Source organism: Macrosteles quadrilineatus, unplaced genomic scaffold (assembly GCF_028750875.1).
Source record: "Macrosteles quadrilineatus isolate MER2022 unplaced genomic scaffold, UCM_ALF_1.0 Scaffold_5__1_contigs__length_97177068, whole genome shotgun sequence".
Classification (NCBI taxonomy): Eukaryota; Metazoa; Arthropoda; class Insecta; order Hemiptera; family Cicadellidae; genus Macrosteles; species Macrosteles quadrilineatus.
The window spans coordinates 13,542,107-13,568,123 of NW_026542598.1; the positions used below are offsets into that span (position 1 = coordinate 13,542,107).

General features: G+C 37.8%; 1 protein-coding gene across 3 annotated transcripts; it reads right to left on the reverse strand.

Annotated features, from left to right (window-relative positions):
• Positions 1-553: 553 nt before the first annotated feature.
• Positions 554-21,137, reverse strand: LOC128994108 (probable glutamine--tRNA ligase). Of its 3 annotated transcripts, none has more exons than XM_054418380.1 (2): positions 21,079-21,137; positions 554-4,360 (listed from the first exon to the last, which is right to left on the reverse strand). In XM_054418380.1, the coding sequence occupies exon 2, from the start codon at positions 4,290-4,292 to the stop codon at positions 1,965-1,967; it is 2,328 nt and encodes a 775-aa protein (XP_054274355.1). In that variant the 5' UTR covers positions 4,293-4,360; positions 21,079-21,137; the 3' UTR covers positions 554-1,964. The 3 variants fall into 3 exon arrangements, with proteins under 3 accessions (XP_054274355.1, XP_054274354.1, XP_054274356.1); XM_054418379.1 differs by lacking the exon at positions 21,079-21,137 and adding an exon at positions 20,841-21,035; XM_054418381.1 differs by lacking the exon at positions 21,079-21,137 and adding an exon at positions 4,667-4,882.
• Positions 21,138-26,017: the final 4,880 nt, after the last annotated feature.

Genomic DNA, 26,017 nt, shown 5'->3' on the forward strand with positions numbered 1-26,017 from the left:
TTCTTTAATTTGCATTTCCTCTGATATTGTTTATTTAAAGGAGAGTTTAAGTAGTGGTCGCACCACTTATTTCTTATTTTCGGAGTGTTTGCAGTGAATACACACACATTGCATTTTTAGAACTACACTAGCTCCATCTGTAGTCTTTCTCTAAGAAAGATTCTTCTACTCTACTAAGAAAGTCAAAATGAAGTCCAATGGCTAAAATATGGATCGATAGTTGATTCATCATCTTGAGTTTTAGTTCCACACGAGCATTATGCGATACTTATACTTTCAGGAATAAACCAACTCACAATATGAAACCAATTTACTAAAGTCCACTCATTACAGGGAAGCTACATTCCATGTAATGCTGTAGTTGGATCAGGAATGAAGAATTTTCCCAAGACTGCACCTAGGCAGTATTGAACAGTAACAACTGCTATCCACTACATTTTTATTCTTCATCCTATATTTTTGTAACACCCTAGGATGGTAGGGTCTTGTCCAGAACTGTTTAACTCATTACTTGAGGCTTGTCTTAGAGGGTGAAATAACAGCTAAAACAAAATTTCAAAACATTCCAAAAGTTTATTTTTCAAAATCACAATAGTTTGTTATGATCATTATACAGTTTTATAAATAGAATTATCATACAATGCTCCGAGAACAAAAAAATATAACAAATTTCTTTAAATGATAGTCTAATCAATAATTGTTTACATATAGTAAAAATTTTACATTATTGATCAAATATAAGTATAACAAAATCAAAATAAGTCCACCTCCATCCAAGAAGATCATGGAGAAAAATTATTTTTCCTACATTAATCCCTTAGTTGTTTACATTAATTTTTTTGGTTGATCGAATTAAAAGTTTCTTTAAAACAAAACAAAAATAAAAGTTTGTTAAAACAAAAATAAACAATGTTGTATGAGAACTTTATATGTATTTTCTTTATCAAGTAAGTTACATACCTTTAAAAAATGACAAATTCCAAAATAAATGTTTCAAACTAAATAAGTAATTTATGACCAGGATAAACTATTTATCTACTTATAATATACAAGTAAAACAAGCATAATAATACAATTTATTTATCCTCACCCCTAGAGTTTATATTTCCAAAAAGGTGCCAATCCTGTTTTCCAATACTCATTCTGAAAGGCATAGAACATATTAATTTGAGATAATTATTAGGTTTATGAATATCGGTAGTCTGTCCAATCTAAAACTCTAGAGACAAATCTGGCAATTCTCACAGGCACATAGTTATAATTAGTCTTTTAAGTGGTAAAATACAGTAGATGGGATCAAAGAATCAGTGGCTGATTTTGGATTAACAGTACAGAACAATTCTTTAATTTTAACTTACACAGTAATTGCTTATATGTCTGTCTCACTCTCCAGCTGTCACATTTAGGTACATGATTGAAATAGATTAAGTAAGAGTATCATAAATACTGAAAAAGCTTTCATTAATGGATATGCATTTATGGCTTTTAAACACTGAGTGATTGCTTTGCAAAACACTGCAGTAACTAAATACAACATAATGTACCAAGGAATATGAATACTTTTCTTCATGATTACAGTTTTCTGTGATAACTTTATTTTACCTCTTACATAGTAATTTACAAATTTTAAATTCTATTTATTCTGTTATTTGACTAGTAGTCCTTTGCTGTGAATTTAGATGTTGCTTTGTTAACATACAAGTGGGTTATATTAAATACAAGCTCGTAGTAATTAAGATGGAGATTTTAAAAATTATATTGCTGTAAGTATAATGAATATATTGCAAGATAATACTTGTAGATCATAGGAGGTTAATAGAGAGTAACATTTAATTATTCAGCTGAACTAAAAGAGTAAAATCCTTAAAACAAAATACTTCTTCCATGAATATTTAGCAGCAGCTTGAGCTTTAAAAGCTACAAAAGGATTTAACACATATAAAAATAAACTTCCAAGGTTAAGGTTAACACTTTCCAGCATCTTCTTTTAGGGTTACAGTTCTGTTGAAAACCAAATTACCGCTTGAAGAATCAGGATCAACTGAGAAAAATCCAATTCTTTCAAACTGAAACTTGTCAAAATGTTTTGCTGTCAAAATTGATTTGTCTGCGTACCCAGTCTCAATTTTCAAGGAATCTGGATTAATATCAGATAAGAAACCTCCAGGAACAGCTGTTGTATCTTCAGGGTTTTTGTGATTGAATAGCCTCTCATAGAGACGCACTTCTATGCTGGTTGGATCTGACACCCATTGGATGAAAGCTTTAGGTTTGTTAGAGTCAGAAACGGGTTCAGCGGACACCTGAATCTCCAGGATATTTCCATCAGATGTTTTTACAACTTTCTCCACAGTAAGAACTAGACCAGCGTGTTTTAAGCCAACAGTCTGGTTCGGTGCAAGTCGCCTGTATCCTTTTTCAGGACTTTCTTTGAAATCCATACCATCTATGTACACAACTTTATCTAAGGTCACTTCGTGTGATCCTTTAGTGGGATCATTGGGGAAGTCTGGTACACTAACTTTAGATTTGTTACAATTGTTGATAACCAGTTTCACAGGGTTCAACACCACCATGACCCGAGGCGCAGTTTCGTTGAGAACATCCCGTACTGAAGCCTCAAGCATCATCGGGTCGACTACAGACTGAGCTCCCGTCACTCCCATTCGAGCACAAAAGCTGTTGATTGCCTCTGGCGGAAAGCCCCTGCGTCTCAGAGCAGTTAATGTGAACAAACGAGGATCGTCCCAATCACGTACAATCCTCTCCGTGATCAGTTTAGCAATCTTCCTTTTAGACACGACTGTATAGTTCATATTTAATCTACCGTACTCCCACTGCACAGGACAGTATATATCGAGGGCATTGCACAGCCAGTAATACGATGATCTTCGGTTTTGGAACTCTTTGGTACACAGAGAATGGGTGATGTGTTCAATGGAGTCGCACAGGCAATGTGTGTAATCGTAGGTTGGATAAATACACCACTTATTTCCGGTACGATGATGAGGTAAGAATTTAATCCTATATGCTACAGGGTCTTGCTTTCCTTCTTCTAATGTAACTTTCATCCTCAGAGTTGCCTTACCTTCATCTATCTTTCCATTCTTCATGTCCTGGAAAAGCTGAAGATTCTCCTCCATTGGCCTATCTCTCCAAGGGGAAGGTGGTGGGTTGAATCCTTTTATATCTTCTGCCTTTTGATGGCACACATACGCTAGGCCTTTCCTAATCAGTACGATAGCCCATTCATAAAGCTGATCAAAGTAGTCTGAAGAATGGGTAATTTTAAATGGTTTATAACCTAGCCATTCAACCATGTCCTTGATGCCAACAAAGAACTTTTCTTCTTCTTTTTCAGGGTTTGTATCATCGTATCTCAGAAAACAGATGCCACTATTGACTGCTGCATAGCCGAAATTGATATTTATGGCTTTAGCATGGCCTATATGCAAAATACCGTTCGGTTCAGGAGGGAATCTAGTCCGTACTTGACCACCAGTTATCTTCAAGTGTTCCTGCATATGTTTCGTTGTATTAGGTGTGACAACATATCCATCAGTTTTATAGTTCTCTCCAGGATTATGAAAGTTTAAATTACTTAACACATCATTTATGGACACAGTATTATGCGTTTCAACACCATTTTGTTTGACCGACTCTTTGATTGGTTTTTCTTTAGTGTCCTTCTTTTCGATTTTTACCTTGATGACATTATTGCCTTTGGCACCTTTTTTAGGAACTAAATCTTCTTCAGTTTTAGGCCCAAGCAAATCTAATATTTGTAAATCGACTTCATTCTTCACTGCTTTGCCATCTGCCCACTTTAACTTGGTATTAACAGCCATCATTATGATTCCAGAATTGAATCTGTAGCGTTTTTCCATCAACTCATTTTTATGTTCATTTATTATATCTTCAACTGCTTTCTCGATTTGTTCAGGTGTTATAGTCACTCCAACTCCACAAGCATCTTTCAGAGCATCTACATTTACCTTGCCTGCAGCATTTGATAACAAAAACTCTAAGGCTGCATCTAATCTTTGAGGTGAACTCAATTTCTTTTCCATTATCCATTTCACAAGCAGAGGAATGTTTTCTGCGACTTGAGGTTTTACCTTGGAGGCTAAATGGTACAATAGTGTTCCATCTTCTGCATTAGCAATTCTTATTTTGTTTGCTTCTTCAATACATTTCTTTAAGTTATTCGAAACAACTACATTTTTTACTGTTTCTTTGGCCTTTTGTTCTTTTAATCCAATTGAAACAAACAATTCTATCAACTCAGACATTTTGTAACTCACGCAAGAATAGATATCTTCTCATCAGTAACAGTGGAATCAACCAAAATCAGGACAAGCTGAAACAAACAAAGTCTGTTAAAACCACACCTTATTAGAAAGGTAAAAATTAACACCGTCGTACTTTGCTGTTTCATTACAAAGACTGTGTTGGGGGCGTAATGGGTGAAAATGAAAATAATTAATAACTCGAAGGACCAGAACTAATTAATAGTTCAAGAGAAAAATAATTAAATTATAGAAAATGGCGAATCTGCAATTTGAAGGGCACTGAGGTCCCGAGATGGAATAAAATGTCTTGTGAGGGGCAAATGAGATTAGTTTTAGAGTCTAATTAAAACACACACAAAACTTTAAAGTTGTACCTTGAGTCCAATTATCCAAAGGTGGAGAGTATGGCAGCGGCGTCGTCTATGGTGGAGCGATGGCGGATGGCGGAGTCCTTAGACCGAGTGCTTCTGTTTTGTAGAATTTTGGAGAACGCAACGCACCCAAGTTCATAATCACAAAGAGCTCACTAATACGCGGAAGTCGCGGTGAAAACGTACGGAAAGTCTAGAAGTAATACACGGACGCGCACACACTGTCTTGAGGTTTGAAGAGTCTGAAAGCACTAGATCACAATTTAAGTAATTTAATCACAAACAAAAGGGGGAAATTAAAATGTATATATAGTTAAATGTACTATAGAGGAGAGGGAGGCCAGATATAATTAATCTATAGCCTAAAAATACGCTTAAGAGAGGTAAAATGGGCAATTAATGTCCCGAGATACGAGAAACGGAATACACCGTGAGTTATGGACGCCGACCGTGGACAGACAGACGCCGATCACCGATTTCACTTTGAAAAATGCAATTGCGGTTTAGAGGGGTCTAGGAATTCGATGGCCAATAGGAAATGCGATTGAAGCAAACACGGCGTCAGGTGATTCATGGGTATGTAGTACAGGAAAATAGGCCTTACTGTGGCGGGAAATTCGAGCAGGCTTAGCAATCTCATTTGAATATTGAAAGCGGGAGTCTATTTACAATAAATTGTTACTGAGACTAAATAATATTACAATAAATGTGGTGATTTATATACACATTAGCATGATTAATTAACCAGTGACTTAATTAACATAATGATTAATTTCTAAATACTCTAAAAATATGAATACCGAACATTCCGGCCCCCTTGAAGCATTACAGCTTCAACAGACAATTAATTAAAAAACACAAGAGCAAACGTAAACCACACTTAAATCTAATATGTACATAGAGTAGGTTTCTTGGACTTAGTCTTCATTGCATGGCAGAGGGAAGACCTTGTGAACAGGCCGTGTGAAAGTCCCAGAAGCTGTCTTCACTGTGACGACTCGAACTGTTCCATCAGCACCAGGGTGAGTGGAGACGATGCGTCCAAGAGGCCAGGTGAGTGGAGGTGAATTGGAGTGAATGAGCACCAAGTCTCCGGTCTTCAAATTCTCATGAGGGGTGGTCCACTTGGATCGCTGCTGGAGGGAGTGGAGATATTCAAGCTGCCAACGCCTCCAGAGACGCTGGTGAAAAGCCTGGACAAGCTGCCACTGACGAAGACGATTGAAGGGCACTTCAGACAGGTGAGGTTCCGGCAGGGCAACTAATGGAGCTCCGATGAGGAAATGTCCAGGGGTCAGCACAGAAATTTCGGAAGGGTCTGAACTAAGAGCTGTAAGAGGGCGCGAGTTTAGCATTGCCTCTACTTGAATGGACAAAGTTTGAAATTGGGTTAAAGTTAAAATGGTTTCACCAATTACCCGTTTCAGATGGTATTTTGCACTTTTAACGGCACTTTCCCATAAGCCACCTTGATGAGGTGCAGAGGGGGGGTTGAAATGGAAGTTAATTCCTTTGGGGGTGGTGAAATGAACAATTTTGTCGTGCGAATCAGGTGTAAGGATGGTTTCACGGATTACCTTGCGTAATTCCGAGTTTGCACCAACAAAGTTGGTTCCGCAGTCAGAATACAGATCGGAACAGAGTCCGCGTCTCGACACAAAACGTGTGAGAGCGGCAATGAAGCCTGAGGTGGTAAGATCGGTGACTACCTCTATATGAATAGCTTTGGTAGCCATGCAGATAAAAATACACAAATAGACCTTAATCTGTCTAAGAGCTTTGAGACTGCAAACGCGAACACTAAATGGTCCGGCGTAATCTACGCCTGTAGATGAGAGTGGACGAGTAGGATTGACCCGATGAGCAGGTAAATCACCCATTAGAGGGATTTTGTTTCGTGGTTTATTTTTAAAGCACACAAGACACTTAAATATGCGCGAGCGGATAACGCTCCTGGCCGATAGAATCCACACTTTTCGGGCGAGTAGTGATTGAGTTAGTTGCGGACCTGAGTGCAAGTGTACCTGGTGGTAAAAGTCTATAAGCAAATTCACTACAGTATGAGACTTGGGTAGAACAATAGGGTGACGTATGTCATGAGCAAGCGAACAATGTGACAATCGGCCACCGACGCGTATGAGACCATTAGGGTCGAGGAAGGGGGTGAGTTTCTGTAATTGTGCAGAACATATTGAGCCTTTGTTCAATAATTTAATATCCGCACTGAAATGGAGTTTTTGCACTAGTTTAAAAATTGTCACTTCCGCTAGATTTAATTCACTGAGTTTTAAGTGTCCAGAGAGTTTGTTTTTAGACCTGGAATAGTTTATGAATCGTAGTACATAAGCTAGCACACGGGTTAGTTTCAACCAAGATGAATATTTAGACAATAAGTCCCATTCCGAAGGGGCGACTGTTGCACTAAGTACACTAAGAGGAGTTTCTTTAATTTCGTCCGTGGGAGTGAGTTCAGACGGCGAAAAACATGAGGGGGGCCAGTTGGCCGCAGGGAGCTGTAACCATGGTGGGCCAGTCCACCATAAGGGATGGTCAATGAGAGATGAGGCTAGAATTCCTCGTGAGGCACAATCAGCGGGGTTTTCCGTCCCTTTTATGTGCCGCCACTGATAACTGGGAATGATTTCTTGCACTTGGGCTACACGATTAGCCACAAAGGTCTTTAGTCTGTATGGAGGGGTTTGTAGCCAAGTAAGAACTACAGATGAGTCACTCCACAATACAGTGGTATTCATAGTAAGAGAGTTAAATTGATTTTCACAATAATGCACTAGTTTTGATAAGAGGTGAGCTGCACACAATTCCAAGCGGGGTAAAGTTACCTTTTTTAACGGGGCAACACGAGTCTTAGACAATATTTGTTTCACAATGACTGTTTTGTCACTAAATTCACACCGGAAATACACTACCGCGGCATAACCGCATTCCGATGCATCACAGAAACCGTGAAGCTCGATATCAGAGGAGTGAGCGAGCGGAAATGCTCGGGAGATCTTAATTTGACCGAGGTGGTCTTTAGTGTTACTAGTGAACACATGCCACTTATGTGCGAGATCAGAAGGGAGAGGGTCGTCCCAATCAAGACCTTGAGTCCATAGTAATTGCATGAAGCATTTTGCTACCATGATTAATGGGGACAAAAATCCACAGGGGTCATATAGTTTGGCAATAAAGCTGAGCACGGAGCGCTTAGTCAGCTTTTCAGACGGGGGGTTGAAAGCGTAACAGAAACAGTCTTCTTCAGGAGACCAATGGAGACCTAGGATGGAGTACTGGGGAAGCTGAGCGTCTTGCAGGAAACTTGGAGTCTCTAGATGTTCCGAAGGAAATTTTTCTAGAAGAGCAGAGGAGTTGGAGGCCCACTTGCGAAGTTCAAAGCCACCACGATGTAGAAGTTGGATAAGTTGGTCCTGTAGTTCAAGAGCAGCCTCAACGGAGTCAGCACCCGTGATAATGTCGTCCACGTAGGTGTGATGACGTAGAGAGTGAGAAGCCTGAGGGAAGGCATCACCTTCGTCTTCCGCTAACTGCATTAAAGTTTTAATAGCAAGGTAGGGGGAGCTGTTCATGCCGTAGGTGACGGTAGTAAGTTGAAACGTAGAGATTTCCTTTGAAGGGTCGTCACGCCACATAATCAGTTGAAACTTTTGATCGTCAGGGTGCACTTGTATTTGGCGGTACATTTGCCGAATGTCACATGAAAACACAATTTTATGAGAGCGGAAGTTCAAAATTACGTCACAAATGTCAGTTTGTAATTTACGTCCTGTCAAAAGAATATCGTTTAAGGAGTGACCGGAACTGGTTTTGCTACTGGCGTCAAACACTGTCCTTAAATTGGTCGTGCTAGAGTCCTTCAGTACCCCATGATGAGGTAGGAAGTAGTGTGGGTGTATGTCTTCAACAAAATCTAGTTTTGTCATATGGCCAAGAGTTTGATATTCAGACATGAACGTCTTATACAAGTGTGAAAAATGGGGTTGAGCTTTAAATTTCTGCTCAATAGACAACAAGCGCTTTTCAGCAATGGGCCTAGATTGGCCTAGAATGGAGGGGTCCGTCTTGAACGGAAGTCGCACAACATAACGACCTGATTGATCACGAGAGTGTGATTTTTTATAGTATTCATCACAAAGAAGCTCTTCCTGTGACTTAACCTGGAAGTGAGGGGGTTCCTCCTGTTGCCAAAAACGTTGCAGGGAAGAGTGTAGTGAATTATCACTAACAGAGAGAAGAGAGATTGCAAAACCTGACACGGGTTCCGAGTTAGTTGCACAGGGAGCTTTACCCATCAGAATAAAGCCAAGATGAGTACCTATCACATGAGGCATGTGCGTGCCGAGGGAGTAACTTTCATGAGTCCAGAGGAGGGGTAGCAGAGAACTACCTATAAGCACGTCAATGCCACCAGGCAAGTGAAAAGTAGGATCAGCTAGAACATAGGGCTTGATTTTTGTTAGCACTTCCGGTGATATAGGGGAGCGAGGTAAGTCGACGGAAATCTTATCAAGAATATGGAATTGATGGTCAGTGGCTATTACTCGACCTGAGAGAGTTTCAAGATTCAAGTAAGTTGACCCTTTAGTACAGGAAGCCATTTGAGAAAGACCAGATATTTTGAGTTGAGAAGACTGGCGTTTTATATTCAGGAGATTCGCAGCGCGTTCTGAGAGCAGATCACACATACTGCCAGTATCTAGTAGAGCACGAAACACATGAGAGATACCCTGAGGGGAAGTCAACTTGACCAAGGCGGTGCCGAGTAATACAGTATAATTACCCGAAGTCGTACATGAGTTATTTTGGGCAGAATAATTGCTTACATCCGCGACAGTGGCGGAGATAGAGGCTTGTGAATTAACATCACCAGTCTGAGTGTGAGATGGACCTGAAGTGGTCGGGGAAGTTCTTTGACCTTGAGGTCGAAAAGACATCTGAGAGGTTTGATTATTATCACCAAGGTGTAAGAGAGAGTGGTGTCGCTGTTTACATGTGCGACAAGTGAACTGAGAGCGGCATTCTTTGGAGCTATGTTCACCCAAGCAAGAAAAACAACGATTATGTTTTTTAACAATGGCGTGTCGCTCTCGAGGAGATTTATTTTGAAATACGTCACAAGTGTAAACTTTGTGATCATTTTTGTTACAAACAAAACATTTGTTATTGACAGGACTATTTTTAGTCTGAGAGCTATGAGAGGGGGGAGCATTAGATCTCGAAGTAGCTACCATGGCTAGGCCTACGTCAGACCGGAAATGCACCTTTTTTGGTATGGTTTTGTGAGGTGAAGGTTGAACGCTTCTGTGGGCCGATGACATGTTATGTATGTTAGCATCTTCTGTCTGCGAACATTCTTGGTTAAGAAATTTTATTATTTCACCAATTTCTGGTAATGAATGAGTAACTGGATCTTCGGTTTGACTGGAACGGAACGATTCAAGTTTTTTACGTAGTTCCTGGTCCATTTTACGCAAAAGGAGTGCGGACAATAGGGGGTTGTTGTCACTAACGTCACAATTTAATGCCTTAAGAGCTTGTGTGTGTTCCGTAAACAGGTTTACAAATTGGCGCAAACCTTTGAGTGAAGTTGCCGTAATGTTTGGCAGGTCCAACAATTGGTTAAGATGCAATGATTGCAATCTTCGATTGTTGTGATATCTGTCACGTAACAATTCATAGGCGACTAGATAATTAGGAGCGGTGAGATTTAAACTCCTTATTAAATTGAGAGGCTCTCCATTTAAGACAGAGAGTAAGTACTGGAATTTCATAACAGAGGATAATGAAGCATTACGGTGGATTGCAGTGTCAAAAAGATTGATAAAACTTGTCCACGTTAATGGATCGCCAGAGAATTTTTGTAAGTCCAGTTTAGGTAATCGTACTTGTGAGCTTGGATGAGTTTCTGAAACAGAAAACGATTCACTGAACGCGGAAGGGGTTTTTGGTGGTTCTGAGGGAACCAGAGTTTCAATCGTAGCTTGAATGTGAGAGAACATGTCTTCAATAGCATCTTGATCATTGGAAAGAGTCTTATCATCGATCCCTTCATCTTCCAGAACGAAGGCACGTTGAAGGTTATTTTCAAATTCACTGCGTTTCTTTTTTATTTCCAACGCGTAAGCGGATAATTTCTTAAGTTGTAATGGTGTTAGAGGGTCGATTTGAGTTGATAATTCATCTACTGTAGCCTTAAGTTTTTCAAAACGTGATTTAATCAGCGCCGTAGAACGGGTGTAGATTGCGGACTTAAAATCAGATGCTTTAGGAGGCATTGTGAAGTGTTCACTTGAAAGTATTCACACGAAAATGGAAGTTATGGGTACACAAAAGGCTTGTAGCTAGGCCTATGAATGGTATTAGCTTAACAATGTAGTAATTAATTGTCCGCTGAATAATATAGAGATAAAATATTATAAATATCTAAAACATATATCCACCTACTTTGTAGCTTAATTGAGGCAAATAGTGAAAAACACTAAGTTATCAACACGTTAAATAGCAATAAAATATTTTTAAATGAGTGTGGCAGGTTTAATTCGATTTTCAAACCATAAATCAACAATTGAGTTTAGTTGAAAGTATTCAAGTACGGTAATAATAATGCACAATAAAACAAGAGATATGATAGAACAAATGAATGAGTCACATGAAAGTTCACCGTTATTTACAAAAATAATAAATGGATCTAAATAAGTTTAATGAGAGTAGGCCTCATTAATGAAACAGTGTAGAATAATCCTTAGTAAACAAGAATTGCAACATAAAGAGTAAGTTATTACCCTAATAAATGAGAAAGGAACATAAAATTATAACCATCAATGAAATATGAATCACAATACAAATACGCTAGCTAACAGTTTTGTTTATATGTACAACACTAGTAATAAGAACCAGTAAAAACGGTTATTTTGAACTATTTATTAAAATGTTAATTGACAAGATAAAATTACCTTAAATATAATATCGCACGTTTGTCAACCAAAATTACAGAGATAAACTAATTTAACTTTACTTCATTTAAAATCAAAATTCAGAAAGCATAAACAATGTTAAATAACAATGACAAATTATTGTTTATTTAGTATGATATTCAAAAGAGCAATATTGATTCAAAGAATAATAGTAAATACCTAATAATAACCTAATAGTTGGTTATTAATAATATCAATCAACCTTATTACACAATACACCTTAAATGAGAAAATGTAAACAACAACAAACGCTGTACAGTGAGTGTGAGATATGCGTCTGCTACTAGTGTCTGCCGTCTGCACGCGACTAAATCCCGCAACTAAAACTAAATCCCGTTTTCGGGATAAAAAAGCCAAGTAGGGAAAAATTGTCTACTACTAGAGAGAACAGCAAATTGTACATGATTGTGACCTGCGCAGACGCGCGAGTGGAGAGAGATTGCTAAACCACGCCCACGAACGGAACGAACGCGAGCCGATATTTTACCAATATGGCGAAAATTGAAAATTGCAGATCGCTAAAAATATGGTTGATGATGAAAATTGGCTGAAATTAATTACCACAGGACTTTAGACAATGAATCCGGCTCGTTGGACCAAATGTTGGGGGCGTAATGGGTGAAAATGAAAATAATTAATAACTCGAAGGACCAGAACTAATTAATAGTTCAAGAGAAAAATAATTAAATTATAGAAAATGGCGAATCTGCAATTTGAAGGGCACTGAGGTCCCGAGATGGAATAAAATGTCTTGTGAGGGGCAAATGAGATTAGTTTTAGAGTCTAATTAAAACACACACAAAACTTTAAAGTTGTACCTTGAGTCCAATTATCCAAAGGTGGAGAGTATGGCAGCGGCGTCGTCTATGGTGGAGCGATGGCGGATGGCGGAGTCCTTAGACCGAGTGCTTCTGTTTTGTAGAATTTTGGAGAACGCAACGCACCCAAGTTCATAATCACAAAGAGCTCACTAATACGCGGAAGTCGCGGTGAAAACGTACGGAAAGTCTAGAAGTAATACACGGACGCGCACACACTGTCTTGAGGTTTGAAGAGTCTGAAAGCACTAGATCACAATTTAAGTAATTTAATCACAAACAAAAGGGGGAAATTAAAATGTATATATAGTTAAATGTACTATAGAGGAGAGGGAGGCCAGATATAATTAATCTATAGCCTAAAAATACGCTTAAGAGAGGTAAAATGGGCAATTAATGTCCCGAGATACGAGAAACGGAATACACCGTGAGTTATGGACGCCGACCGTGGACAGACAGACGCCGATCACCGATTTCACTTTGAAAAATGCAATTGCGGTTTAGAGGGGTCTAGGAATTCGATGGCCAATAGGAAATGCGATTGAAGCAAACACGGCGTCAGGTGATTCATGGGTATGTAGTACAGGAAAATAGGCCTTACTGTGGCGGGAAATTCGAGCAGGCTTAGCAATCTCATTTGAATATTGAAAGCGGGAGTCTATTTACAATAAATTGTTACTGAGACTAAATAATATTACAATAAATGTGGTGATTTATATACACATTAGCATGATTAATTAACCAGTGACTTAATTAACATAATGATTAATTTCTAAATACTCTAAAAATATGAATACCGAACAGACTGCAATAATAATATAAATATTTACCTACTATCAAAAGCCTTTTTAATTTTCTTGACCCTCAAAAGAACATAAGTGTCAGTCGATTGATATAAATCTGACTGTTTAGTTTAAATGTTATCGCAGCCTATACATTATTAATTTTCTAAAACTTAAATGAATACAGATACAATTACGATAGGTAAAAGGGGTCCATTTCTTCTTATTATCAGTAGGCTACGTCACAGTAAAGGATGATCCCGGATGTCTTGTATACTAAACATGTTATTTAAGCCAGCTTAGCCACAAACTCCTGAACCAAGACAGGATTTAAAATCTTTACATTAGACATCTTAGCTATCGATCCAGTTTGAATAATCCAAGACTGCTCTATAAATTCTAATAAACTGAACACTTAATAGTATTCTTTCTAAAGCAATTTGTAACCTAATTACAGCACTTGTCGGGTGCAGTTTTCATGGGTTATAATGACGCCGATACTATACTTATATAGATGTTTAAAGCTTTGTTTTGTGTCTCATTTTATTGCTTCTAAACAAGTATTAAAGTTTTCAACATTCCAAACAGACACTTCACTATAACGTTTTCAAGAAGACTGCTGTTAAGGGACAATTTTTACTAATCTACAATATTAAATAATCTCAAAGGAAATTTGACATGTGCATGGTTCATAACAGAGAAAAAAAGAGCAAGTCAGGTAAGTAGGCCTACAAAATACATTAGTAGGCCTATTTGTAAAAAGCAGTCAATGGAATGCGAAGGAATAACATCCATCCACAGTTGTCACGGTTGTTGATTTACCAACTGGTACACAGACTAATGCATAAATCTAATATATAAAATTCTCGTGTCACAGTGTTTGTCTGCAAACTCCTCCGGAACGACTTCACCGATCGTTATGAAATTTGGTGAGTAAATTCTGTAGGTATGCGAATCGGACGTAAACTATTTCCCGTTTCAAAATTCTTAAAAGGGCTCCGCCCCAGTGGCTCTGGAGTTTCCCATGTTAACCTTATGAGAAATGGAATTAATGAATCTTAACAGCTGTTTCAATTAAACAAGTTGGTTCTGTTCTATGATGTTCAATAGCATTAAAGTTACAAGGATTACCAACAGGGTGCAGCACTATTATTTCTTTTACATTTATGACAACAGCTAATTTGCAACCAAAAGGTGAGTGAGCGTAGCGAACGAACTTCAACCTGGAGGCGAGTTAGCGTAGCGAACGAGCTAACCTGAAGGCAAGTGAGCGCAGCGAACGAGCTCCAACCTTAAGGTGAGTGAGCGTAGCGAACGAGCTCCAACCCAAAGGTGAGTGAGCGTAGCGAACGAACTTCAACCAGGACGTGATTGAGCGATGCGAACGAGATCATCTTGAAAATTAAACGTAACGGTACTTTCTTTCCATCGGTCTGTCTTAGGGGAAACCTATAACTTAGGCGATACGAAGTTCGCCGGGTCAGCTAGTATTATATATATTTTGATGCTCATTGTGTTAACTTAGTTTGGCGGATGCTTCTTTGTGTTTATTGAACGAAGCAAAGCGAAACTCTTATTAACTACCTATTGGTTGTGATGAATGTTAACACAAAAAGATTAAGTATGTTTGTAGGGTAACTTTAAACTACAGAATATAGTAAATTATCTAATGCACAGAGAAAAATGGTAGCTACAGACATAGCCTCCTCTGATACAAGGCTGTGGTGAAACAAAAGTGGCGATGTCGCAGACCCAGCATACCGAGACAGCTGTTGCACCAGAGGAGTGTACATGTGCAATGTTTATGTTAACAAGTTTGTTATTCCTGTTATTACCATGGAAATAGGCATGCCGATGCACTAGCATCTCACGTTCCTCATCACTAGTGGCAAGAGCCTCTTGTGCGAAGGGGTGGGGGATTGTGGGAGAGCCCCTCACGCCAATTTAAGAAAATCTTTAAATTTATTTTATAATTTTTTAGTTAGAAAAATTAACTTTTTAATTACAAAATAATTTTAAAATATAAAATTATTTTAACAAATCTTTAACTATAAAATTAATTCTAACTTAAATTTTTTTATTATAAAATTTAACTGTCTTAACCTAACCTAACCAACCAGACTTGCTGATAATATTTAAAATAAAATATAAGTTAAAATAAAAATCGAATGAAGGTTTACTTATAATTTTTAATTACTGTATAAAATAAATCTTAATTTTTTTTATTAAAAAAATTTTACCGTCATAACCTAACTGAACTAAACAAACTTGCTGATAATATAAAAAATATAAAATACAAATCAAATGAAGGTTTACTAATTTTAAAAAAATAGTTCTTAAAAAATAAAGTTAAAAGTAAAAAAATAAGCATAATCTTGGACAAAAAGTTAGTGTCGCCGGCGAGATTCGAACCGGAGACCCTTCGGTTACTAGTCTGAGACACTAGCAACTACGCCGCGAACACCGATGGAATCTAAGTGTCTCGTTGCGGTAATGGTGTTCCCTCAAGAGTAGAGTGACGTCACGCCACCCACTCCTCCGCACAAGAGGTTCTCGCCACTAGTGATGAGGAACAGGAGATACTATAATGCTGATGCTACATATACACCAACGTTAAAAATGGCTTTAAGTCACCAATCGCCTTTAAAAATAGCCCGTACCCCCCTCCTGGTGTAGATTATCCTCATTAGCTCCCTCGCTTTACGAGGTCCTAGCACCGCCACTGTTAGTACAGTACCTACCTTTTTATATTTATAACAATATTTATCAAATACAGATACGATTACGATAGGTAAAAGGGGACCATGTCTTCTTATTATCAGTAGGCTACGTCACAGTAAAGGATGTGTGGTATACTAAACATGTTATTTAAGCCAGCTTAGCCACAAACTCCTGAACCAAGACAGGATTTAAAATCTTTACATTAGACAGCTTAGCTATCGATCCAGTTATTGTTTTTCTGAAAGAGAGGTACCGGAACTCTATTCTGCCGCGTTCCTCCACAAATCAAGCACTGGCTACAGCCCATATCAATATTTAAACCAATAATATAGCGCAGGTTCCCTGCAAAACTGTACCCTCCCTCCATTGTGAATACAAACTAATTTGAAAGCCAGTGTTTCAGCAAAGTGCTTCAAAATCTATTTCAAGACAGTGTGTGCGCATCTATGTGCAATATTTCAGATATTTAGTTTTTTTCCCGTGACTCTGTTAAAAACTATAACGACGCCGCGACGCAACGCCATTGATCAAGCTGTTGCCTTCCTCTCTACATATTAATTGGATTCAAGGTACCGAATAAAGTATTTATGTTTAAATAGCCTATAAACTTAACCACTGGCCTCTTTTTAGACAATTTATATAATCCCGGAGTAATTACATCGTTTACAGACGTCACGTTAAAATAGTATTTTTTACACTTTTATGATGATAAATAACGTCCTGAATTCAAAAATGACCGTCGTTTTCCATGGAAAAATCAAATAAATAAAAAAAATTGGAAAAACTACAAACCATTTTTTAAATCAAATCACCAATTTAAGGTATTTAAATTGTGCAGAATTTTATGCAGAATGTGAATATGTAATTATTTTTACGCCACACTACACTATTTTGACGAACTTCCCATGCAAGTATTTAGTCCAGAAAACAGCTGTTTGCTGCCAGCTTAATCAAATGTGGTTTCATTGCGTACTACTGTACTGTAATGAGTTTTACCGGACGCCAATCAGCTGATTATACTGTATTTGGGTGGCAATGAGCAGTTATAAACAAAAACATAACCTCTCTTAGAGGTTTTAACTAGTGATTTTTAGTCCTTTAGTTGGTGGTAATAAAGCTCTTGTACAGATTAAGTAGTATGGCGTAAACTATCGTACGTCACTCGTCCGAAATGTGTTTACCGGACTTGTATGGTTATCCCGTACTCGAATTCGTCTCGTATGGGAACGACCACACTCGTCCGTCAAACACTTATTTTCAGGACTAGTAACGTAATATACTATTTCCATGTAATAAATATTAAAAGCTATCATCGAAAAAGTGGGTGAAACGGCAAGGATTATAAATGTAGGATTATTGTTATCAGCTGATATGTCAAGTTATGAATCATCTGCTATTTGGTTTGTTGTTTTTGAAAATAAATGTTGTTGATTGAGTTTAGTTAAAATATGTTTTTATTATTTTATTAATCTTTATTGGCAACAAGAAAATTTCAAGGAAAACAGATCAGTCACAGTATAAGAGTGTAATTGATTGTAGTAATATGTCTTGTATACAAGATAGAATGAGCAGATTTTCATTTTCCACAGGACAGGATAATCGTTTGATTGATTTTTTGTCTCGGTTTTCACTCAAGACAAAAGAAGTATTGGATCCAGACGAGAGAGAAATTCGAGCATTGGTTTAGGAGAAAATTTACGTAGTTTATCCAAATCATGAACTTGTACTGTAGTTTGAGAAAGACCCAAATACGAAGAAACTTATGGACTACCTGGAACATGGTTGGCCAAACGAAACAGGATAGTTGCCACCATCCATGAAACCATGTTGGAATAAGAGAGAAGAGCTGACATTGTGGAGGAATTGTGGTGCAACAGATTTTGAGAGAAAACATATTGAAAGAACTCCACAAACGACATCTTGGTTATCCTGGCCTAATCTGAATAAGGATGTTGAGTTACATCCATAGATGCCAGCCTTGCCAGAGTAACAGATCATTTGACACAGAAGTACCTCTATATCCTTGGAATGTGCCAAGTGACCCTTGGGAGCGAATTCATCTCGACTTTGCGGGCCCATTCGATAACCGATTCTATTTAGTAGGAATCGATGCTTACTCAAAATGGGTCGAGATCAAAGTAATAGACCGTAAGACAACTGCTGCTCTTGTAAATAGATTAAGGGCTTGGTTTTCTAGGTGTGGTGTTCCTAAAAAATGTGGGCTAACTGATAATGGCACCCTTCAATTCCCAAGACTTTTTGAATAACAACATATGTCATGTCACATCGACGCCATATCAGGTCCAGGATACCTGAACAACGTCACCTCAGTCACCCCTCCCAAGCCCTCCCTCTCCCTACTGATAACGCCCAGGTCCTTATCAACAACCTCGCTCCCTTTGCCAAACAATTCAAAGCTGCTCACATCAATGCTCAATCCCTCACAAAACGTATTGACGAAGTCAGATCAATATTTCGGACTCTAAATTTTGAAATTATTGCAGTTTTAGAGACTTGGTTGAGCCGAGTATTTCGTCTGGGTTGATTGCACTGCCTGGTTATTCCGTTTTCAGAAACGATCACTTAGGAAAAACAGGTGGCGGCGTCGCCATTGAGCTACAGTCGTGTATTGATCATGGGTGACTTACTCAAACCTGGATGTTACGATTGCAGACAAACATGTTTGACTCTTGCAACATGACGATACTAAGTTACCTCTGGACCCGACCCATCAGACTGCTAGTGCTGAAGCTGATATATTACTAGAACTTATTATTTTAAGTGATCCCGAACTTTCAGTCTACCATGGCCAGCTTCCAGTCCCTGCCATTTCTCTACATGACTTTATTTATCGTGCCCTTGCCACGAGAGCTCCCAAGCCCAAACAAAAACTTATCTCTTACAGAGATTTTATAAATTTGTATGAAGAAAATTTTTTGTCTGATGTAAATTTAATGTCTTGGCACTCCATGCATACTGACAGTTGATGATATGGTCGATTCACTTAATGAAACCATTTGAAAATTATATGATAAAAGCGCTCCAATTGTCAACCAAACCCTCCAATTGTAGGGTTAGTAAAAGTCGATCCGTTCCTTGGATTAATGATGAGATCATTGGTGTAATGGTTCGGTGGGACTCAGTCCATCGCAGAGCCAAAAGAACTAGGGATCAAGGGCTCATGGCCCGCTATCGCCAGCTTAGAAATCAAGTAAAACAACATTTTTGTAATGCTCTACTCCAATTTTTTCATAGATTGTTTTCTGAAGGAAAGCAATCCTCTGCTGTTTGCTGGCGTAATCTAAAACGTTTTGGATTTGTAAAGCAAGTTAACATTGTTCCCATATCAATTCCTTTAAACCATTTAAATGATTATTTTTTATCAGTTTCATCACAAGCAAATGGTACAATAGTTCAGAACCATTTAACAGAGTTACGCCACTTGCCAAATTCCATCACTCAAGCTTAACCCTCCGAGTGTCCCTTGTTTTGGCCTTAATGTCTGCCTATTTTTTTGCTCATTTGCAAGGTTTTATTAAAACGGATCTGAGAAGCTTGAAAACAATGTTAATTATACTGTTCTATATACCATTTTGTTTGGAAAATCATGGGCTTCAATATTATACATAGAACATAAGGAACATTTGTTTCAAAAAAAATTTTAGGTAAAAAAAATATTTTGGAAAATTTTCAAAAAAAAATAAGTTCGCGCTCAATGAAATTGTATAAATTATAGGCCTATAAATATTTGGAAATAGCCACTTTGTTCTAAATTGTATGAGGATTACAAATATATAATAATATAAGGAAGTAGATTTGCAAATAAATAAGTTATGGGCAAAAAACAGATTTCAGTACATAGCGTTTAGCTAAGAATGCATAGCCTAACCATAGCTAGGACCTAACCATAGGCTGATAATTTACATCAATATCACTAGCCTACCTACTTCTTCAGGATCATCAACCAGCCCTTCAAAATCACTTAAATCTTCTTATAATGCACCACGTATATCACTACTTTTGATTTTTAACACTAAAACAATGATAAACGTAATAAAACACATCAGTCATCGGTCTGAGGGTAACCTAGCTGTTTACAAATACGCACGTCAGCTGTCTGCTACAATTACGATCGGCTCAGAGAACATAAAAAGCTTAGAGACAGACCTCTGGAGAAAGCTCAGAATCTAACGAAAAGAACGATACCTAACTCGATCCAGTTCAATCCGATTTTGTCAGTCATAGAGCCTTTGCCGTAAACAGTGTTTGTGAGTCGCTGCAGCGACATAAAACACTACACAAAGTGTTATGTGTCGCTGCAGCGACAAATAACACTCGGAGGGTTAATTTAACTTCAAGCCAATATTGCAAATCGATGTTTTGAAGGCTATAGGCCTAACTTCAGTATAAATCCTTCGATACCGTAAATCATAGCATTCTTGTAGCCAAACTCCAACTCACTCCAACTCTTAGGTTTCTCTGACAATTCACTAAAATGGATGAGATCATATCTTCAGAGCCTAAAGCAGTGTGTGTGTCATTACGATTTGACGTCCGACAGGGGACATGTTCCCTGTGGAGTTCCCCAGGGTTTAATTCTTGGTCCTTTGCTTTTCAGATTTAAATCAATGACATCAGTACAGTTCCATGCAAAGTTTCATTTGTATGCTGACGACTATTCTCATTTTAAAGTGAGGGATGCAAATGAAACTATACACGACTTGATGAATCATGACATCAACAGAATTGTTTAATGGGCATATTGTTTCGCCTACTTAGACTTAAGACGATAGCATATTTCTATCTGTTAAAAACTACTTAAGTTTACTTGCTACAATTTCCTCAAACTTTACACATAAGTTACCTTTTACTAGACGATTTAAAAGAAAATGACTTGAGTATAGCCATAGTCAATGGTATTGCCTAGTTCTGCAAAATTATACCCATAGGATTGTATTTCACTAATAAATAACTACACTTTTGATCTAGTATCCTGTATCGTCTTTTACTGGTTACGTTTTACGTTTACGTAGGAACTAGGAAGTTCAAGTTAGGCCTACTGAATAAAAGTTTAAAATTAGGTTTTAGGTTATGTTACTTACTGGCAGTGGCACCACTGACAGCTGCTGCTGCTAGCTGTAGCTGGCTGGATAGAGCAGTGCAGTGTTGCCAATCCCTTTTTGGCAAATTACCCTCAGTCCTGCCCAAAATTACCCTCGAATACCCTCGAAAACCACCAACGTCGCAAAACTAGAAACTTTTACATTACAAGCTCTGTTTCGAATATAAATTATTGGTTTTGTATCGGAAAATCGAATATTTAAACAACCTATTTAAATCAAGGGTAAATGTAGGTATTAAGTGTTGAAAATATAAACAAATTACAGGAACCTAATGGAATAATAATTTACACAAGAGTTTTGCACCCACGGGCACCTCAGCTTGTGCATGCTCAGAAAGCTTTTGCTGCTCTTGGAGCACTTTCCGAGGTAACTGTTACTTCGTCTTCTGATGTGTATTTTAGCTTCTCACAGCTTTCCTGTGAAACTGTAATCTAACAATTTCACACATAGTTCAACCTAAACCTAGGCCTTTAATAACAATCACTCTTTCTTGAGGAATCCGAAAAAAATAGATTAAGTGAACAGTTAAAACTTCACTTAATAAATAATTCATCCACACACAACACACAGCTATTTTTCAATACTTATTTAACAAATCACTTCAGCTTCAGAACACTCAATGCCCGTAGCAATTTCATTTTCATAAAACATAATATTTACTTTCATTCAAGCAGCTCAGGTCATTGAACCATAGATTAAAAGAAGTAGACATACTATAGTCCTTTTATGATTAAACAAACAAACACCGGAACATTTTCACATTCACAATGCACAGTTCGAAACTGCAACTGTTGAAAACTACTATCCAACCTGATTCAAGAAATATATAGATTGAAGCTATTAAACAAATAGCTGTTATCCCAGGAACTGTTTTCTAAGTTCCAAGGCTTTCTGTGGAAGTGGAAGCATAGATTCCCTTGGGTACGGAACGTAGAGTATAATTAATTTACTAATATATCGTACAAACACTCATAAATCATGTATCAGACGACTGTGCAATACATTCCATAGAGTAATAACAATATTATGAACATAAATTAATTATTATTACTGTATTAATATATGTTGCACTCGGGTTGTTCAAAATACCCTTTTTTACCCTCAAAAATTAATTACCCTCGAAAATACCCTCGAAGGCCCAAATTACCCTCGAAAAGGGTAATTACCCTCGAATTGGCAACGCTGGAGCAGTGTGCACTGTGCACTGTGCAGTGTTTCCGTTCCGGGCGTTCCGTTTCCGTGTCCATTCCAATTCCACGCCACGGTCGAGCGAGGTGAGTTAATCGAAATCGAATATTTGAATATCGACACGGAACACGGTTGACGAAGTCAAAGTAACGTGGATCGTGGTTGGAGTTGGCTTAAGTTACAGTACATAGAGAATAATTCCATTTCATGTACACTGCATACATAGTATACATCATAATATCATAGTATAGTATCATAGATAAAACCATTGACTTTATATCTACACATAATTAACTTTATTAAATAAGATGTAGATATAAGTCAACGATAAAACATACTCCGTTTAGGTGTACATAGCATATACGGTGGCTGAAAAGTCACTTTTTCGACATGTTACTGCCATAAATAAAAATTGAAGTTCAATCAGCTGTGATCCAGACGGCCGTGCTGTGACCGACCAAGACCACTGACCAAGACCACTACAGCACTGGACAATACTGGACTCACTATCGCCCGGTTCACCCCCCGTATTCCCATACCACACACCATCGATGCCACGCACACGACTCGATGCCAACCACGGCCGCCTTTAACTACAGGCCGCGGCCTGGTAGAATTGGCAACATCGCAAGTGGTGTTGTTCAGCGACAGACGTCCCATAAGATAAAATGGCAGACAGGTGACATCAGCTCATTAATTCGCACTTTATTGATTTAATTTTTAATTTATGAACATAAATTTATTAAAATATTGAAAATAAAACATACATAATTGAAAATTGAAACAATATGAATTAAAATCTATATCTGTACATTTGTAAGCGGAGTCAATATTGTCATAGTCCATTAATCAATCTTTCGTAAATACACAAATACCATTAGTTGCTTCCAAAAAAATCAGCTGTTATAACACCACTTGCGACGTTGCCAGTTCGAAGGCCGCGTACACAATAGTATATTTCGTACCTAGGGCCGAAAATGAGGTTTTGCCAGCTCGAGATAGTTTTTAAGTTCGAGACGAAGTCGAGAACTTAAAATGACCGAGAGCTGCAAAACCATATCGGTCCGTGGTACGAACACTATTTTTCACCACACTATACCCTATTACCATTACCACTATTCACCACAATTACAATAAGAATGGACACTAATAACAGTCAACACAACTACAACTTTAAGGTTATGTGAAGAAATAATTTGAGGAATCAGCAAAAAATATAATAAATAGTTGCTAGGCAACGGTGATACTGATTTTGTATTTAACACGTTGGGTGCTGATGACGGGAATTCCCCGGTGGGGCACACGGGAGGGACTAAGGCTAACATATCTTGTAGTGTCAGCGTTCGCCGCTAGAACTGCTAAGTTGAAAAAATTTAAATATTTTTTTTATTTTTAGTTATAAAATTAACTTTTTAATTATAAAAAATTGTTTTAAAATTATAAAATAAATTTTTAATTTTTAAAATTAAACTGGCATAACATAACCTAACCAACCAGACTTGCTGATAATATAAAAACTATATAAGATAAAAATCTAATTAATGATTACTTATAATTTTTAATTAATTATAAAATTAATTTTAAAATTTAGTATTATAAAATTAAACTGTCATAACCTAACCTAACCAACCAAACTTGCTGATATGAAAAATTTGTTGACAAAAAGTTAGTTCCGCCAGCGAGATTCGAACCCGGGACATTCTGATCACGAATCCGAACCGCTATCAACTATGTCACGAACGCCGCTGAAATCACATTGTTTCGTTACGGTAATCGTGTCGCCTCAAGAGAAGACATTAGCAACTAGAGATATGACGTCACTACACCTTTAGCCTTAGTCCCTCCCGTGTGCCCATTCCGGAATTCCCGCAATTGCTTAACATTGAAATAAATGCAACTTTTATGTTCAAACATGTCGACAGCACGAATAGTGTTAATATGCATTCGTGTTTTAAGAAAGTAAGCGGATATCTGATTTTGCGGCCCTAGGGGTGTAAAAACCTGCTCGGTCCCCAAATGACGATGCCAGCTGGCATGGCCAGCCAAACGAAACTTTCAGCCACCAATTAACGTATGTAAAACAGCTAAAACATCATAGTGTGGTGAAAATATCATTAGCTGCCTCCAAACAAAACATCTGTTACAAAAACACTACTTGACTACTTGCGACGTTGCCACTTTCAAGGCCACGGCCTGGAGTTAAAGGTGGCCGTGACAACAACACATACTTACCGGGACCAACATCTACCGGTACTTAGTACTTACACACCTCCTGACTAATTCAAACTGGGATCCTATTATAGTTTGCGATAAAAGACGTAGACTTTTGTTCCAGCCACTTTATCACAATCACTGTTAATTGTGTTGAGTACACAAAAACGATTTAAAAAAATGAGTCAAGTAGATTTAAAAAAACTCACACCTTCGATTACAGTAGATTTGACTAGACAAATTAGATTTAGGGATAGGTTAAATAAAAGAGTAAAAAAACAACCATTTAACAACAGGTATTACATGAGTTTCAACTATGTATGTTTTTTCTTTCAATCTATATCGTGTAATTAAAACCCAACTCCGAAGCGTGTCTTCTTCATTATTTAACACCTACACACTTCATACCAAATTGGCTATTTAAGTGTATACTGGTAATGTATGGTTGTGAAAACTAATTCCATTCTGTACTCTTCACCTGAACAATAGACTGCTACACTTCATATCATGAGGCAACTTTTGTCCTTTCCTCAATACCAGCCATAATAAACCAGACAATCAGTTTACAATATGAACTACTAGCTGTAACCCGCGGGCTTTGCCCCGTTTAACTTCTTAATTTTCAAGATTATCTCGTTCGCATGGCTCAATCACGTCCTGGTTGAAGTTTGTTCGCTACGCCTACTCGCCTTTAGATTGGAGCTCGTTCGCTACGCTCACTCACCTTTAGGTTGGAGCTCGTTCGCTGCGCTCACTTGCCTTCAGGTTAGCTCGTTCGCTACGCTAACTCGCCTCCAGGTTGAAGTTCGTTCGCTACGCTCACTCACCTTTTGGTTGCAAATTAGCTGTTGTCATAAATGTAAAAGAAATAATATTGCTGCACCCTGTTGGTAATCCTTGTAACTTTAATGCTATTGAACATCATAGAACAGAACCAACTTGTTTAATTGAAACAGCTGTTAAGATTCATTAATTCCATTTAAATATGAGTATTCATTTGGTTAACATGGGAAACTCCAGAGCCACTGGGGCGGAGCCCAAAAGGATTTTTGAAATAAGAATATGCCTATATGTTAATCGGGAATGTGAGCTATCATCATGCCAAATTTCAGCCCAATCCGACCAGTATTTTTCGCGTTCACTTGTCACAAACATACATCCATACATCCAAACTTTCTCATTTATAATATTAGTAGGATCAATGTCATCAAATTAGCTTTAATCAGCTGACAATATGAGCTACGAAGAAAGTTTTGTTAATGAACATTTAAGAGTGAAAATTCAAAAACCTACGTTTTCATGTCCCTGGCCTTTTACTTCGTAGATACTGGATTTGTAGTTTATTATTATGTGTTTTAATATTTTTTGGGACGGGGGCAACATGTTACACACATTTATTTGGTTTTAAATAGGTTCTAGGTATTTTTTTCGTATTTTTAAAGTCTCGAAATTCACGACCATGACGTGTCCCTAGGGTACATTTTCCAACTTTCACGCTGTTTTTAGACTAATTATTCAT